This window comes from Nesoenas mayeri (assembly GCF_963082525.1).
Source record: "Nesoenas mayeri genome assembly, chromosome: 18".
In the NCBI taxonomy this organism is placed as follows: Eukaryota; Metazoa; Chordata; class Aves; order Columbiformes; family Columbidae; genus Nesoenas; species Nesoenas mayeri.
This window is the reverse complement of record NC_137566.1, coordinates 7,392,183-7,408,609: the sequence shown is the minus strand read 5'-3', so window position 1 is coordinate 7,408,609 and position 16,427 is coordinate 7,392,183. Positions and strand designations below refer to the sequence as shown.

Below are 16,427 nucleotides of genomic sequence, written 5' to 3'. Positions count from 1 at the left end.
GCCGCCTGCCCGCTCCGCCCCGCTCCGCCCCGCCGGGCGCTTCCGGGGCAGCGGCGGTGGCGGCGGAGGGGGCGATGCTGCTGCTGCGGCGGGCAGTGGCGCGGGCCGGGGTCGCGCTGCTGCGGGCGGGTCCCGCTTCTCCAGGCAAGTGCCAGTTCCCTGTCCCGGCCGCCGCGGGCACCTCAAGGGCGTCCGGGCGGTGCCCGCCCCGTTTTCCGTCCCCGCCGGGCCGGTTCCTCACCCGCTGCTCCCGCAGGCAGAACGTGTGTGAGCCACAGCGAGCCACGGGCCCGGGATGGACACGGCGAGGAGGAGGAGGAGGAGAGGGAGGAGGAAGGGTGCTACCAGCTGTACCCCGGGCACATCCCCACCAGCCCGCTGCAGAAGGCGCTGCTGGCTGCCGGCTCGGCGGTCATGGCTCTGTATGACCCCTACAGACACGGTAAGCCGAGCTGAGAGGACACTCAGGATCCATGTGAACATCCGGCAGATCCTGCCCTGTGTCTCCTGGGAGTTTCTCGGGGGACTTTGTTTGTTGTCTCCCATTGTGTGAGACATTCAGTAATGGGGCAAGTGCAGAGCTGAGACCTAGCCCAGGGCAGGAGGGGGTGAGGAACCCCAGATACCCCACAGTGATCTCCTGCTGACCCCCTGCAATGCCATGTGGCTCCATTTTATTCCTCTATGGTCCCTTAGACCTCACACCTGCTCCTGCATCTCTTCCTGTGGGTGACATGAGGTCAGAGCAGCCCCAAGGTTGAAGATCTGTGGTTTGTGGGGCTCCTCACTTTGCCACAGGGTCTCTGCGTGGTCCTGGCCAAGGGGTTCATTGCCCCATTTCCTCACGTGCCAACACAGAGCTGAGTATTGCGAAAAGCACTCTTGGGTCACTGTCTGGTCTCTCTTTCAGACATGGTTGCAGTCCTTGGGGAGACCACAGGCTGCCTTGCCCTGCCCAGCCTGCGAGACAAGATGAAACACCACCCTGAAGGTTACCGCATCCTCCAGTGCGTCCCTCCGCATCGCTCCCTCCCTCACCGCGTGGTTCATGGTGGGGAGGGAGACACGAGGCCAAACACGTTCCTTGGGCCCCATGAAGGGAGAGCCCATGGCTTCCTGTCTTAAAGCCAGCACAGGCGTTTTGTTAGCTCTAACTCTCTAGGTTTCTTATTATATTTTTAACGATCACAAGAGCCTGTGGCAAATCTAAGGGCAAGAGTGCAGCAGCTGCTGGGCCCAGCCCTATTCCAAGCGCTGCTGTCTGTCTGTTCCGCTTCGCTGCTGGATCTGGCAGGTGCCAACACAAAGAGATGCAGCAGCAGACAGGGGGGAGAAATTCATGGACGTGGTGCATGGAGCACTGCAGCGATGAAAACCCACCACATCCATGGATTTCTCCTCTGCACCTGCTGCTGCATCTCTTTGCATCGATGTTTTCATCTCTGTTGGTTTGCCTCCTCCTTAGACACCGCCATATTTTCCTTCCAGATGCCTACAGCATGTCCCCAGCTCCTTTTCTCCAGGACCCTGTGCTGTGGGTTTCTCTGGCAGACTCATTGGCCTGTGTTTCACTTTCAGGGAACGGCCTCGCATCCGTCTCTCCACCTTGGACGTGACCAGGCTGCGGGGGCTGCCGGACGGCACGCTGGGCCGAGAGTACGTCCGGTTCTTGGAGGACAATGTGAGTGTCGGGGTTTGTGGGGTGAAGTGGCTGTAGTTGATCCCTGTGCCAGGAACATGGATGTGCTTTAGGGGGAGATTGGAGCCATAGAGGAATCTGTGGGGAACACTCTGGGCATGAGAGGGGGCTGGGGAGACAGGATGAGATGCTGGGTATTAGACAATGCTGGATTTGTCACCGGTGCTGCACAGTCCTTGGTTTTTGTCTATATAAATGACACTGACCCCCATCATTGGAGGCTGAGAGATGCACTGATGGAGGGGACCACATGTTGCTGTGCATTAAAGAACATGACCAGAAGCCTGAGGTTTAGAAGGAGCTGATTTGGACCTCTTTGGATTTGCAGAAGGTTTCTCCAGACACCCGGATGCCACCCAAATTTGTTGATGATGAAGAGCTGGCGTACGTGATCCAGCGGTACCGGGAAGTCCATGACATGATGCACACCCTCCTTGGCATGCCAACCAACATGCTAGGTGAGCGGCAGGGCGCTCGGAGGGCTGCGCTGCCCAACATCACCTCTCCCAGGAACAGAGACACCTGGGCCTGAGGTGGTGTGCTGGGAGGTTTGCATCATCACTGTCCCGCATCGCTGGCTCTGTGGTGACCAAGAGCCTGTGGGATGTCACCTTTCTCCTGGTGGGAGCTGCTGTGCCCAAGCCCTGGGTGCAGGCAGCCGCTGGGTGGGTGTGTGTTTGCTGCCTGACAGGGAGGGTGGCACCGGGGGAGGGTTGTTTTGCAAGCTCTGAGCAAAGGCAGAAGCAGGGGGTTCCTGGTTGCTCCTATTTGCTCATCCTTGTGTCCTTTGCCCTCGTTTTTGAGTCTGACTCAGTCACAAGTCACAAGTCGAGCCCTGCTGGGGAGCCTACGGGAACCGGCACATCAGGTCTCCTACACAGGCTTTGCCTGAGCCCTGGTGGCATTTCTGAGAGGTCTGTCCCGTGTCGAGCGGTGGGCAGAGCCGTGCAGGGGATCAGGCTTTGGCAGTTGCATCGCTAAAGATACATAGGGAGCTGACCTGACTGGGAGGTGTTTCCCAAGCTCCTGGGGCATTGACAGTGGGGTGCTGCTCCCTGGGGACCCCAGGCCATCCCTCTCGAGTGGGTGATGCATGATGAGGCTCATCCTAGTATGGGATGAGGCCATGACCAGGCTTGGGAAGCATTCTCAAGTCCTGCCATGGAGTTGGGGGGATGCGTCTGTAGCATCCTCGGGAAGGGGCAGAAGGTGCAGCCTGCATTGCACAGCCCTGGGTGGCCATCGACCTGGCTGTCCTGCCCACTCACAGCTCCCTGCTCCCTCCCAGGTGAGGTCGTGGTGAAGTGGTTTGAAGCCGTCCAGACAGGGCTGCCCATGTGTGTCCTGGGAGCAGCGTTCGGCCCCATCCATCTCAGCGCACGGTAGGCACCGGCCGATGAGGAGGGAGTCTCTGCCATGGGGACGTGCCAGCCGGGGTGATGCTTGCCAGGGTCCTCTGGGGATGAAGAGGGGAACACTGCTAGTTTGCAGCGGGGTGTTGGAGGGGATCCCTGGTGTGAACCGTCTGCTCTGTCCCCACAGCCCAGGGAAGCAGTGACAGTGGGAGGCACGACTTTGCCTGGTCGCTGAAGCAGAACCTGATGCTTCATTTGCTCCCAGCTCTAACTTTCCTGTGCCAGGCAGGAGGAGCAATGCCCGGGCCTGGCTGCCCTGGGCTGGGCACATGTTGAGGCCAGCAGGACTTTTACCATGCTGGCAGCTGTTCCCTGCCCCAGCACATCTGTTTTGGTGGCCCAGCACAATTTGGGGATTGTGAAACCTGAGTTCTTGTCTTGGGTTTGCTGCTGACTGTAACCTTCCGGCACACCGTCCTCTTCTGTGCCTCAGTTTCCCCTGTGAGTTAAGCAGGAGGGATGCTAGAAGGGTGGAAGGGTACCTGGGACATATGGTTTTGTCATCTGATTACAGTGGGGACTTGGAGAATGACATCAAAAACAAAACAAGGAAATTAAAACTCTCACCTCATGTATTGTTTATTCCAGAAAGCTGCAGGTCCTGGCCACTGAGCTGGTTCCCTGGGCGATTCGGAGCGGGCTCAACGCCAGCTGTATCCTGAACGTCTACTATGAGCAGCGCTGGGAGCAGTCGGTGGAATCCCTGCGGGAGGAGATCGGCATCTTCCCCCCCCCAGCCATTCGAGTGTGAGAGGGGACAGGGCTCCCCGCTGGCAGACAGCAGCCGTCCCCTGCCACACTCCGTCTCCTCCTGCCCGGCAGCGCCGTGTGGCTCTACCACCAGCCGCCACGGACCCGAGGGCTGAGTTTTCTCCTGCCAAGAGCTGGCACCCTCCTGTTGGTAGAGGCCAAGTGGCACCTCCCTGTGCTGTGACAAAACTTGACCCTTTTTGCTGTTTGTGATTCAGTGGAGGGATGACAGAGCCCACCGAGCCTTTGCCAGCTGGGTCTGGCTGCTCAGGTCCCCGCGGCAGCAGCACTCCAGTACTGATGCTCTGAAATGCTGGGATGGGGAGGGAGCAGAGCTGGTTAACAACACACTGCCACAAACTGCCACGTTGGCCTTCTGCAGCTCGAGGGCTGTGTAGGCAAATTCCTCCTCCCACCCTCCCTGGCAAGATCGAAACTTAAAGTCTTGGGGCTGCCCTGGACTGGAGCTAAACAAGTGATTTACAGAGCAGCCCAGGGGCAGGTTTGGTGTGTGCAACAGTGAAATCCCAGCTTGTACTGGTGCCTGACTGGTCTCCTGATGAGCCACGTGGGATGTGTCTCACGCCTTGGAGACCAGCCAGTGCACGATTGCACGCTGATGGAGCAGGCAGGGAAATACCTTTGGATATTATCCGAGCTGGATTGGCTGTTTGAGAGCTGATCCCAGGCTGCCGTATCTCCCTGTAGTCCCTCCCTATCAAAACTGCTGACATCTGTGTGATTGCGCTGGGTTTTCAGCAGGAATCCTCCCCTCCTTGGGCGACAAAATGACACGATCAGGAATAAGGAGCTGAATCCTGGGAGCACAGAAATGGCGTCTGCTTGTGCTGTGTCTGGGAGCTGATTGCTGAGTTAATTAAACAGGGCTCCAGACTGCCAGCAGCTGGAGAGCAGAGCTGTGGGATGCAAGGGCAGAGAGGCACCAGGCCGGGAGCTCTTTGTATGTGTGGGTTTGCTGTTGAAATTCCTCCTTGCTTAATAAAATCCACGGTGGAGCTTGTGGTTCATTGTCCCTCTCCTTCCACCCCATCTCCCCTTCTGAGGGAGAGATCTGATGTGAATCTTCACCCTTTTTCAGCTCCGGTGGGGTCTGCTGTTCTTTGTCTGCAGTGGTAGGCGATGGCAGGGTACACACATGGCCGTGAATCCCTGGGGACCGGGACACAATGTGGGCTGCAAAACAGCATCTTTCCAGCTGGGATTTGGGGCTGTTGAGCAACTTCTTGTGCTGGTCTTTGCAGAAGGGCCTGGACAGGGGAAGATCGGGGTGCGGAGCAGGAGGGGGACAAAGCTGGGGGCTTCCTGAAGTGATCCTGGTTCCCAGGGGAGGGAGAGGGTGCTCTGACTGGGGTCTTTTGGGGGGACATGGCATTGCCCCGCTATGACCTTCACCGGCCCCATCCCAGTCTCCCGTGGGATGCTGGAGCAGAGAGGTGGGAGCAGAGCCTGAGGGTGTGACCAGGGTCAGAGTTGGTCCATGCCAGGAGGCTGAGCAAGGGTAAAACTCTGGGGTTTTGGGCTACCTTCAAGAGCAGGCACTAGGGCAGAGGGCCTGGCTTGCTTCCAGCTTCCTCTGACTGTGTTTTCAACTTCTCCCTCCATCCTTCTCACCCCACACCAGCCAGACTTTCGGTTTTTCTCTCAAACTGGGATCATGTTTCCCCTTGGCCTCCAGAGTTATTTCAAGCAGATAATGAAGAGTACGATATAAATACATACTTCAGCTGCCATAAAACACAGAGTGGGGGGTTGTCCTATTGCACTGGTTGAGCTGAAGGAAGCGTTTGGCCCTAAACCAACCCAGAACTGTGCTTTTCTCCATTGGAAACGTGTCTGAGCTTTGGGGTGGTTAAACTGAAGGGCAGCTTCCAGAAGTTGTGAGCAGCAGTCAAGGAAACATTGGAAATGACATTTGTGAGAGAGGGTTTTGCTGCACTTTGGGTTATTTAGCGAAGCTGTGCAGCGCCCAGGCTGCCGGCGGTGGTTGTGCCGCCTTCGCGCAGCCGCGTGTTGCTTAATGGGCCGGTGCCAGTGCTACAGAAATGGTATGTAATGTAATTTTAAACTGCCTCTGCTCCGCTGGATCACTTAATGGCCACTGCAGCTCCTGTTTGTGACAACCATCGCTTGTTGAGTCTGCAAGAAGGAAGGCACCCAGAGTGGAAGACGTGGGGTGATTTTGGCGCATCAAACAGAAGCCACGTGAAAATGCTTTTTGGGGGGGGGTGTGTGCATAATAGATGTGGACAAGTGGCAGCTCCACCACCACTGCCAGACCTGGTTTGGGGCTGCAATAACAATAACCACTGAAGGACGCGATATTGCTGCTGAACCGCGTATGAAACGATGCATTTTTATTAACCCCTGGGAGGGCTGTGTTCTGGCGCTCCTCTCACCGTGGGTCTGTCCCCCCGTTCCCGGTACCCATGCCTTCCCCAGCTCTGAAAACGGGGCTCCCTCCGCAGTCTCCGGGGGACAACCGGGCTCTGCGCGGCGGCAGCGGCCGGGGGCGGCAGCTCCCCCCGGTCCGGTGCACCCGCGGAACCATGAGAGCGATTGCTGCGCCCCGGCGGCAAAATACGACTCTGGTGGGACTCGAACCCACAACCTTTGAATGACTCCCGTCAGCCACGCTAGAAGTCCAATGCGCTATCCATTGCGCCACAGAGCCTTCGTTCTGCCGCGCCCCCCTCACCGCCTCTTCCCGCCGCGCCGCCGCGCGCCCCGCCCCGCCCCGCCGCTTCCCGGGACCGCACCCGCCGCCGCGGGGCCGGGCCGGTGCCGCCGGGCGGGACTACAACTCCCGGCGGGCCGCGCTGCGCGCCCCGCCCCGTGCCGCAGCGGCGGGCGGGCCCCGCTCCCGGCCCTGCTCCCGGTGCAGGTGGCCGGGCCGCAGCGGACGCCCCGGAGCCCGGTAAGAGCGCGGCACCGTTCTCCTCCTCCGTGACCGCCCGGCACCGCTCTGCTTCGCTGCGGCGGCCACGCTGCCTCCCCGCGGACGGTCGGGCGGGGCCGCCGCGGCCCAGGGGCTGTTCATGAGGCGCCGCGGCTCTGCGGGCGGTACCGGGGCCCCTCAGCCCCCCGGTCTCATCATGAGGCATCGCGGGCGGTACCGGGGCCCCTCAGCCCCCCGGTCTCATCATGAGGCATCGCGGGCGGTACCGGGGCCCCTCAGCCCCCCGGTCTCATCATGAGGCACCGCGGAGATCCGGGCTGCGGAGCTCCCCCCGCAGATACCGGCCTTCCCCGGGCTGTTCCCGGGCCTGGCCGGAGGAGGGTCCCGGCTGCAGCCCCGGTGTGAGGCTCTGAGGGGCCTCCTGGTCGTTCTTCTCCCTCACATGGGGCTGGTCCCCCGGTTTCGGCCGCCCCGCCCTTCCCCGCGGCCGGCAGGATCATCCCCACCGCCCTGCTCAGGGCCGAGGGGGTGACAGGTGACTCCCCAGCTGAGGAGAGACCTCCGGGGATCTCCCAGCCCCTGGAGCTTCACCTCTAGTTCTGGGGCTTCTCGGAGCCCGGTCACCTGCCCGTCACCCCCCGGGCTCTCCGGTCCCTGTGCCCCTGGGTGCTGGATCCCTGCGGTTTGCCTTTGTGCCCGCTGGCTGTGGAGCTACAGGCAGGTCTTAATTTTCCCTGTGCTGATGCAGCCAGACAAGACCTGAATCCTTAACGGCAGGGCCGAAGGTCTCTGCCTTAACCCACCGGTTATCTCTCGGTAATCTCGCACTGGTTATCTCTCGGTGGGAGGCACCGGGCACGCCGGCATGAGGCAGAGATGTGAGCAGAGGATAACAGGAGCCTGTCTGGGCCTGTCTCACCTTCAAGTGGGAGATTAAGCACCTTGCTGCCCACACAGAGTGTGGTTTCCCCCACCGCTGGTTCTCCGTGTCTGTCTGTTTGATGTGAGCGTGTAACGAAGGGTCCAGGTCTTGGCTGTAGTAGTTTGGTGGTGATCTGAGGCTTTAACTGTGGAGAGAGGCTCCCAGGCAAAATGCAGTGGGTCCTGCCCTGCCAAAATGCCAAGGGACTGTGTTGTGGGATCTCAGGGCTGGGAGGTGTTTGGTGGGGAGAGCTCAGAGGCTGCTGCCATGATTTTGGGTCTGTGGGCAGGGGCTGCAGATGGGGGATGTCCCCAGGTCCCCACCTGCGAGCAGCATCCAGCTCTGTGGTGCATCCCTGCCTGCCGCTCCGAGGTGAGACAGCCTTTGTGATATGCCAGAGCACAGTGACCACGTGGCCCCGCCTCAGCTGCCGTCCCGCTGGCATCTCATACCAAATCTGCAAGGAGAAAGACACAAGCGTGGCTCCTGGCCATGCCGGCTGTGGCAGAGCCCAGCCATGCTGCCAGCTTCAGAGCCGTGAATCTGCCTTCAAGAGGGAAAGGGAAATGATGTGAATGTTTCCTTCCTCTTCGGCCTGCATCCATGCCAGGAAGGACCGGTTTTATCTAGGAGCCCTCGAGCTGCAGGGGTCACATTGGTGTCACTTTCCTCTGCTTGATGCTGCCACCTGAAAAGAGCCTTTGCTAGATTGTCGTCCCTTGTGAGTCTCAAAGCCACATCTAGGGTGTGTTCGGAATAGGGACAGAGGTGCTGGTTTGAGTGGTGAGTGCCAGAGACTGAGTTGCCATCCACGGGGTGTGGGTTGGGGGGTCTGGTGCTGCTGGCAGCAGTGACAGCCCTTGTTCTGCCCTCTCCAGCCTGGCCAGGGCCACCTGGTCAGGGCCTCATCCCTGAGCTGCTCTGACAGTGTCTGCAGCAGAGCCAGGCCAGGAACCTGCCCACCAACACGAGGGTTTGCAAACACAAGCAGAGCTCAAAGGACTGAGTTTCCTGCTCCTGTCTGAGCTGTGTTGGGGACTGTGTGGAGCTGTGCTGTCCCACTCACTGTGCTGGCTGTCCCAGAGCCGGGCATGCAGGAGAGCTGGTGCTAGAGGACAGGGAGACCTGTGAACAGAGGGATCCTTGAGGTCGGGAGGAATCTGAAGCTGGGCTTTGTTAGACTGGAGGTGAGGGGCTGAGCCAGCACTGCCTGGCATTGCTCTGGTGCCTGCCAAACATCTGTACAAGGTCTGCTGCTGTGACTCTGCTCCCATATCCATGAAATGACTTCATCCTACATCTCACGCTGCTGGGATGTGGCTGTGCCCATGGCTGGTGTGCAGGATGTGGCTCCCCAGGTGGGATTGGCCTTGCTCTCTGCTGGCACCAAGCAGTGCGGTGCTGGTGGCTTAATTTGAGGCCATCTTCAAGGTCTGGTAAAATTACATCTGTGGGACCTTTGGGCTGCTGGGCTAAGTCCTCGCTGCCAGGAGGAGCTGTGACTCAGGGACCTCATCCAGGAAACTGGGGGCTGTTAACGCATCTCCTGCCCATAGTTCATTATCACTAAGTCCAGTGTGCTTGGGTTGACGGCCGTGGTTTCTCTCTCTGCGCAGGCCACGATGTTGCGTCTGGCTGCTTTTGCAGCGCTGCTGCTGTTCTTCAGGGTCAGTCTGGAGCTGTCCTGGGCCCAGGCCATCCCTGGTCTCTTCATCTTCTACCTGGGATCCGGTGGATGGGACTTCTTCCTCATAGCCATCAAGACAATACGAAGGGATGTCACGTAAGTGTTCTGACCGGGATGTTCTGACCATCCACCCTCCCCTGGCCTAGTGCTCTGCCCTGGGGTGCGTGTGAGCGCAGCCCCAGCTCCTTGCACAGCCCTGGGTTTCTGCTGGCACTCGGCCTGGCTAGAAGGAGATCTTCCTCTGCCGTGCCCGGGCGGCTCCAAACTCCTGGGCAAAGTTTTCACAGGAGAGATAGATTTCAGCTGAGCTCAGAAGTTTAGTACCTGTCCTTGTACTTCACCTAAAGCTGCTGGCATGGCACCAGGTGCCTGTGCAGGGCCGGTTCTGATCTGATACCAGATTGTGCCAAATCCTGGCAAGGATTTGTGGGGAGGGAGTGGTGGCACCTCTTGGAGAGCACCTGAGGCACAAAGATGCCCCTTTGGGAACACACTTGTCTGCAGCCTTCCAAAACACATCTCTCCTTGGCTTCCCTCAGTTCTTGGCTATAAGTATCTTTGCAGATATGCTGCTCAGGGGAGCACCCAGAGCTGCTACTGACCTAGAGTAGGGCTTGGAGCAGTGCTGGGCTACTGCACCTCCAAGCAAGGTCCTTATACTGTGCTGGCTTTGCTAGAGGAGTTGGTTTTGTAGGGATCACTGAGTGGCTTCCCTCTTGCTCCCCTTCCTTTGGCAGCACGGGGCTGGTCCTCTTGCGGGTGAAGTGGCAGGTGTGGAGACACGTGAGGGAGAAGAACACAATTGCCAAGATCTTCCAGAAGACCGCGAGCAAATATCCAGAGAAGACAGCGCTGATCTTCCAAGGCACAGATGAGAGCTGGACCTTCCGGCAGCTGGATGAGTACTCCAACCAGGTGGCCAATTTCTTCTATGGCCAAGGCTTCCGCTCTGGTGACGTGGTGGCTCTTTTTATGGAGTCCCGCAATCAGTATGTGGGGCTGTGGCTCGGCTTGGCCAAGATTGGGGTGGAGACCGCCCTCGTGAACTCCCACCTGCGCATGGAGGCCTTGCTGCACTGCATCACCATCTCCAACTCCAAGGCTGTCATTTTTGGAGTGGAGATGATGGAAGGTGAGGGGCAGATAGATGCATCAAGGGTGCTTTGGACTGGAGTAGGGTGCATGTAGTTTATGGATTTAATGTTCCTTTCCTGCTCACCACAGAGCAGGGACCTGGAAGAGAGTGGACAGTTCAATTATGCAGGAATTGGATTTGTTGGGTTTTTTGTTTGTTGTGTTCTTGTTGGCCCTTTGGACACCAGGTAGGATCTGGAATTCAGTGCTCTCTGCCTCCCAGGCAGGCCAGCCTGGGTGTGAGGGTCCTTCCTTGTGCCTCTCAGATCCATCCCCTGCACGGAGCCCTGGGCTGGGCCTGCCCCGCTGCACAGGACGAGCTTCCCTTGCTCTCTATGGCTGTTATCCACATACCTGCAGTGCCTTGGCTCCCGCTCCTTGTGTTTCAGTCACGCCGCTGAGGTTGATGGTGTCAACAAACCTCTTGGCACTAAAGAAGTTTTGGCTGGGGAGAGGCAGAGAACAGGATCTTCTAGTCCCTGAGGAGGCCTGGGCTGTGGCCTCAGCATCTGTTAATCATGGGAATGACATCCACCTGGGATGGTTGTCAGCCCTTTGGGGACTCTGCCGAGCACAGCGAGGGTCCTGCTACCTGGGGCAGTGTCTCCCTGAGATTGCCTGGGAGCGCAGGGGGTCTCTGTGCTGTAACCACCCTGCAGTCTTTTTCCATCTCCCCTCTTTACTTTCTCAGCCATGCAGGAAGTGCAGCCCTCCCTGGAGAAATCCGTCCATCTCTTCTGGTCCGGACAAGGAAGCCCCGAGTCTGCTCTTCCTGGTGCAAAACACCTGGACCCTCTCCTGCAGGCGGCCCAGCGGCACCAGCCAACCCCCCCTGATAAGGGCTTTCTTGGTACGTGGTCAACTCTTGGGGGCTAAACTTGCAGTGGTGTTTCTACAGATCAGCCAGTTGCAACACTGGCAAGAACATCTGCTCAGGATGCCAATGGCAGATGGCTGCAGCAGAGCCTGGGTGTTAGGGATGGGTATTACTCCAGTGTCTGAAGCCCAGCCCTGTGTGGAGCAGTATCTTGCTGTGCTCTCCATGTGTCCAACAGATCTGATCTGCCCAGGGTGAACCCAGCATAACAAAATTTTGGCTCAACAGGCATGAGCAAAGTCTATAAAATTGACTTTTCCCCCCTTTTCCAGTTCAGCCAGCTCCTAGATAGGGTATGTGACCTTGTTTTCTCATTGCTCTCCAGATAAACTCTTCTACATCTACACGTCTGGCACGACAGGGCTGCCCAAGGCTGCCATTGTGGTGAACTGCCGGTAAGGCCGTGGGCAGGGGCTCGGGGGCGGACGGGGCTGAGCTCTGCCCTGTCCTAGCAAAGCCCCTCTGGCCCCATTGCTGACATGTCCCTTCACCCTCCTGTCCCAGGTACTTCCGCATGGCCAGCTTAGTTTTTTACGGTTTTCGCATGAGGCCTGATGATGTGATGTACGACTGCCTCCCGCTCTACCACGCTGCAGGTACCGTGTGCCGTGGGGAGCCCTGTGTGCCGGAACCGTCTCTTCCCCTCAGCCAAGCCCAGGGCTCAGGCTGGAGGCTGGTGCAGCAGCAGTCCCTGTGTCAGGAGTAGCTGGCTGCTGCTGGCAGCGTCTGACCGAAGCTGTTTGCTTTTTTCCTGGGAGCCAAGAATTGATCTGGCTGACCTTTGAAGTGGGAAGGCTGTGTGGGAGGGTGGTTATTCCAGCTTTTAGCCTGGCTTTGGAATAGCTGCACCTTGTTGCTGCTCCCCGTGGAAACTCAGGGAGAAAGGGAAGGGGTACCCACCTGGCTGGTTGGGGCGTACTGGGATGTTTAAGTGCAAAGTGCTGCCCCAAATCTCACTGCCTCACGTCTCCTCCCCGGTGCCTGTGGTCCTGGGGGTCTGGCTACGTGAACACCCATCTCCTGTGGGCGTGTGGCCTCCACCTTGCCCTCCCAGGCCTCTACCCAAGTGAGCTGGGCTGGAGGTGTCTGGGGACTGAGGGCTTCCCTGACTGCCTCTCCACAGGGAACATCGTGGGGATCGGGCAGTGCCTGCTGCAGGGCATGACGGTTGTCATCCGCAAGAAGTTCTCGGCCTCACACTTTTGGGAGGACTGTGTGAAATACAACTGCACGGTGAGGCCTTGGGGCAAGGGACCAGTTGGGACTGGGCAGCGGGGCCTGGGGATCTGTGCCGTGCTGGGGAGAGCGGAGGCCTAGACTCATTCTGCCTGTCCATCCTAAACCACCTTCCAAGGTGGTGGGGCTGTGTCTTTCCCACCTGGGGTGGCAATTCCACATGTCCAAACCCTTCCTGTGCTCCAGCGTTAGCCAGGAGGCCTCTGATATGTTTCACAGACTGGAGCAGTGGATTAACCAGGGTGGGACAGGACCTGGACGAGCTAGCAGGACTCCTGGGTTTTACTGCAGCCTCCTTAGGGGACTTAGGGCGTGTTGTGCCATTCCTACCTGCCCTAAAGAATCCCCAAACACCCCAGAGCCTGACAGAGGGGTCCTAGTGAGTCCTTCCTCTCTGTCCCTCTCAGATTGTGCAGTACATCGGGGAGATCTGCCGCTACCTGCTGAACCAGCCATACCAGGAGGTGGAGTGGCAGCACCGGGTGCGCATGGCACTGGGCAACGGGCTGCGTGCCTCCATCTGGCGGGAGTTCATGGCCCGTTTCGGCATCGCCCAGGTGGCAGAGTTCTACGGGGCCACGGAATGCAACTGCAGCCTAGGAAACTTTGATAACAACGTAAGGCTCCACCACCCTCCCCATGTCCCGAGAGGGTGCCGCTGGTCTGGGCAGGGCTGGAAACACAGCCAGGCTGTTTGCTCCTGGTTCCTTGCTCCAAGAGGCTTGGTGTGGGTTGCCATATGCCTAGAGGGGTTTTGGCTGTTGTCGTGCGGTGCCAGCTCTCTGGTATCCTGGATGTCTGTGGGCAGTGGGCTCAGGGCGGGAGGGATGTCCCTGCTACCTGCAGCTCTGAGCTCTTTCTGTTCTAGGTGGGGTCGTGTGGCTTCAACAGCAGGATCCTGCCAAATGTGTACCCCATCGGTTTGGTGAGGGTGGATGAAGACACCATGGAGCTGATCCGGGGGCCGGATGGTGTCTGTATCCGCTGCAAACCAGGTTAGAGCAGCCACAGGGATAAGACTCCTCATCATTTTGCGAGTCTTTCCCAATAGTTCAAGATAATTTACCTAGGTTTGACTCTGCTCAGTTAAACCCCACCAAGCCCATTAGACACACTTTCTCCCTGGATGCAGGTAGTTGCTTCTCCCCTTCATCCCATCTCTTCTACCTGCAGGGGAGCCGGGGCAGCTGGTGGGCCGCATTGTCAAGAGCAACCCCTTGCAGCATTTTGATGGCTACCTGAATCAGTCAGCCACCAACAAGAAAATTGCCAGGGACGTGTTTAAAAAAGGGGACGCTGCTTATCTCACAGGTGAGGCAAGCAGGGTCCTTCCAATCACTCAGAGCAGAGAAGAGTACTTGGGTGGGCATGAGGGCTGTCCCAGGCTAGCGGCGGTGTCCTGAGATGCTCCATGGTTGCTCCTGGTCCCTCTGGCACCTCATTTTTTGCCTGTTTCTCACTTTCCTGTAGGGGATGTCCTGGTGATGGACAAATATGGCTACATGTACTTCCGGGACCGCACTGGGGACACATTCCGCTGGAAGGGGGAGAACGTTTCCACCACAGAGGTGGAGGGGACCCTGAGCCGCATCCTCCACCTGATGGACGTGGTGGTTTATGGGGTGGAGGTCCCGGGTAGGTGAGCGGGAAGAGAATGCTCAGGGGAGTCGGGCTATCGGGGAGGCAGGTGGGCATCCGGTGCTTGAATGTGAGCGTGTCCTGCATGTCCAGATCAACATGTCCTTTTGCAAGAGGCTGGACCAAGGCTTCCCATGGGCAAGCTGGGAAGAGGCCACTGGGCATCTACTTAGTGGGAACCAGGGGGTTCCCTCTCTTTCCCAAGTTCTGTCTGAATCTGTCTCATTTGGGAGGACCCTGTGTCCTTGCTGAACAGGCTGCAAGTGCCTTCTCTGGGAGGAGGTGACCATGACCGCAGGGTGTCGCTGGTAGCCTTAGCCGCAGGGTGGTGACACAGCTGGTGACATGGCCTGACATGCCACTGCTTTGGTACAGAGCAGGGTCTGTGCAAGAGGGCTTGCTGGTGCTGGGCAGAGGGAGATGATACTAGAGGGACAGCATGTCTGAGTGCTTTCCCTTCTCTGCCCCTTAGGGATTGAAGGGAAGGCAGGAATGGCAGCCATCGCTGACCCAGAGAACTCCTGTAACCTAGAAGTCTTTGCCAGTGAGCTGAAAAAGGCCCTGCCGCTCTATGCACGGCCCGTCTTCCTGCGGTTCCTGCATGAAGTCTCCAAGACAAGTAAGTAACTGCACACACACTCAAAATGGACACAGAGCTGGGGGGCGAAACCTGGTTTGGAGACCAATCTGTGGTAGGGTTGAGATGGACCCTTCTGCCCCATAGAGTCCTCTCTGAGTTCCTCTGGTGGTTTGGAGGTGTGGGCGCAGACGCCTGGGGATGGGAGCATGTGCAGCTGGTGACCTCTCGTTCCTTCTTCTCTCCCCACTCCAGGCACTTACAAGTTCCAGAAGGTGGAGCTGCGGAAACAGGGCTTCAACCCTGCACAGGTGAAGGACAGGTTGTACTTCCTGGACTCCAGGCAAGGCCACTACCTGCCGCTGGACCAGGCAGCGTTCGATAGGATCCAGTCGGGACAGCAGAAGCTGTAACTGGTGGGGCTCAAGCAAGGCACATCCTCAGATCCTGCTGGGGAGAAGGGGGCAAGGCAGGCGCTGGGGAAGAAAAGGTTCAAGGAGCGATATAAAGGCACACTAAAGATTTTATTTGACGAGTTTTACAGATAATGGTTTGGGGGGAACTCAGGGGGAACCAAGGGGAGGGGGATGGTTACATACCAAAGCATAAACTCATTATGGCTTTATTTTCTACTTGGTACAGTGGTGATGTTCCCGTGCCATGGGAGGGGCAGGGCCCTGGCCAGTTGAGGAGGGGTGGGGTGGCCCTGCCATTCCACTTTGCTTTTGCTGTCTTTCCCTCCCCTTTCCTGCCTGCAGCAAGACTTCCTTGTGGAGGCCATGAAGGGACCAGTGCTGGGCTCTTTGCCCACTCCTCACCCAAGCAGCCATCTCCTCCTTGGCACGGGAACCACACTGGCAGAGGGAAGCTGAGTGCCAGTCACACCCCCTGCCCGGTGCGTGGCTCCACTGATGTGGTTCTGCTGTGAATCGGGGGAGCAGGGTGATGCCATGCTCAGGAGGGGGACAGCGATGTGTTTCTGCCATGCCTTGCTCTCTCCTGGGGTGACATTTCTATTTTTCACAATCACACGCACATTATGTTATGTTATATATATATATATATATATATATTATACAGGCTGACATTTTTTTCCCAACCTTAATTTATTGTCTGTATGTTTGAATGTGTCCTGGGTTTGTGCAGTAGTTGGAGGGACAGCCCAGACCTGTCCTCTCTTGGAGAGCCCTTTTCTCTCGCAGGGAGACGGGAGGCTCATCTGGGACTGATTCTTCACTTCCAGCGTGGGTGCAGCCATGTATGTCCTTGTGGCCTTGCTCCATGGTGAAGGACATGAGCGAACCCCGCTATCTTGTGGACACTTCTCTGGGTCTCTTCCATCTTTTGTGGATGCAGCTTTGTTTAGTGCACCTTCATCCTTGCAGAAAGCAGGTGGGAGAGTGGGAATGAAGGGCCTGGTTTGCCTTTGCTTGGATGTACTCAGCACCACGGAGCAGCTCTCAGGGCTTTCCTGCTGCGATGTCTGTGCCCTGAATGTGGGAGGCAACTTGCTTAGGGGAGAGAAAGTCCTCCACATACTCTGCATCCCTTCCCACAAGAGCCCTCCCTGTCTCC

General features: G+C 58.1%; 2 protein-coding genes across 2 annotated transcripts; both read left to right on the top strand.

Annotated features, from left to right (window-relative positions):
- Positions 1-2: 2 nt before the first annotated feature.
- On the top strand, positions 3-4,677 carry COQ4 (coenzyme Q4; the record flags this gene model as incomplete). Its single annotated transcript, XM_080355744.1, has 7 exons — positions 3-148; positions 261-442; positions 911-1,007; positions 1,579-1,681; positions 2,028-2,157; positions 2,988-3,081; positions 3,703-4,677. Coding segments are annotated over 7 exons (915 nt in total), but the record flags the coding sequence as incomplete, so codon positions are not given.
- Positions 4,678-6,745: 2,068 nt separating this feature from the next.
- Positions 6,746-15,379, top strand: SLC27A4 (solute carrier family 27 member 4). The gene is made up of 13 exons (XM_080355794.1): positions 6,746-6,799; positions 9,320-9,486; positions 10,128-10,522; positions 11,216-11,374; positions 11,727-11,796; positions 11,906-11,997; positions 12,525-12,634; positions 13,045-13,254; positions 13,506-13,632; positions 13,811-13,948; positions 14,108-14,272; positions 14,748-14,894; positions 15,108-15,379. Exons 2-13 carry the CDS (start codon positions 9,326-9,328, stop codon positions 15,263-15,265), a joined length of 1,932 nt encoding a protein of 643 aa, XP_080211920.1. The 5' UTR covers positions 6,746-6,799; positions 9,320-9,325; the 3' UTR covers positions 15,266-15,379.
- Positions 15,380-16,427: the final 1,048 nt, after the last annotated feature.

What these genes read in the sequence shown, in the direction of transcription:
- SLC27A4 (XM_080355794.1), top strand. Translation starts at nt 9,326, where the DNA reads ATGTTGCGTCTGGCTGCTTTTGCAGCGCTGCTGCTGTTCTTCAGGGTC. An exon ending in TGGAGTGGAGATGATGGAAG is followed by an intron (nt 10,523 to 11,215) that starts GTGAGGGGCAGA and finishes TTACTTTCTCAG; the next exon opens with CCATGCAGGAAGTGCAGCCC. An exon ending in TAGGAAACTTTGATAACAAC is followed by an intron (nt 13,255 to 13,505) that starts GTAAGGCTCCAC and finishes TTTCTGTTCTAG; the next exon opens with GTGGGGTCGTGTGGCTTCAA.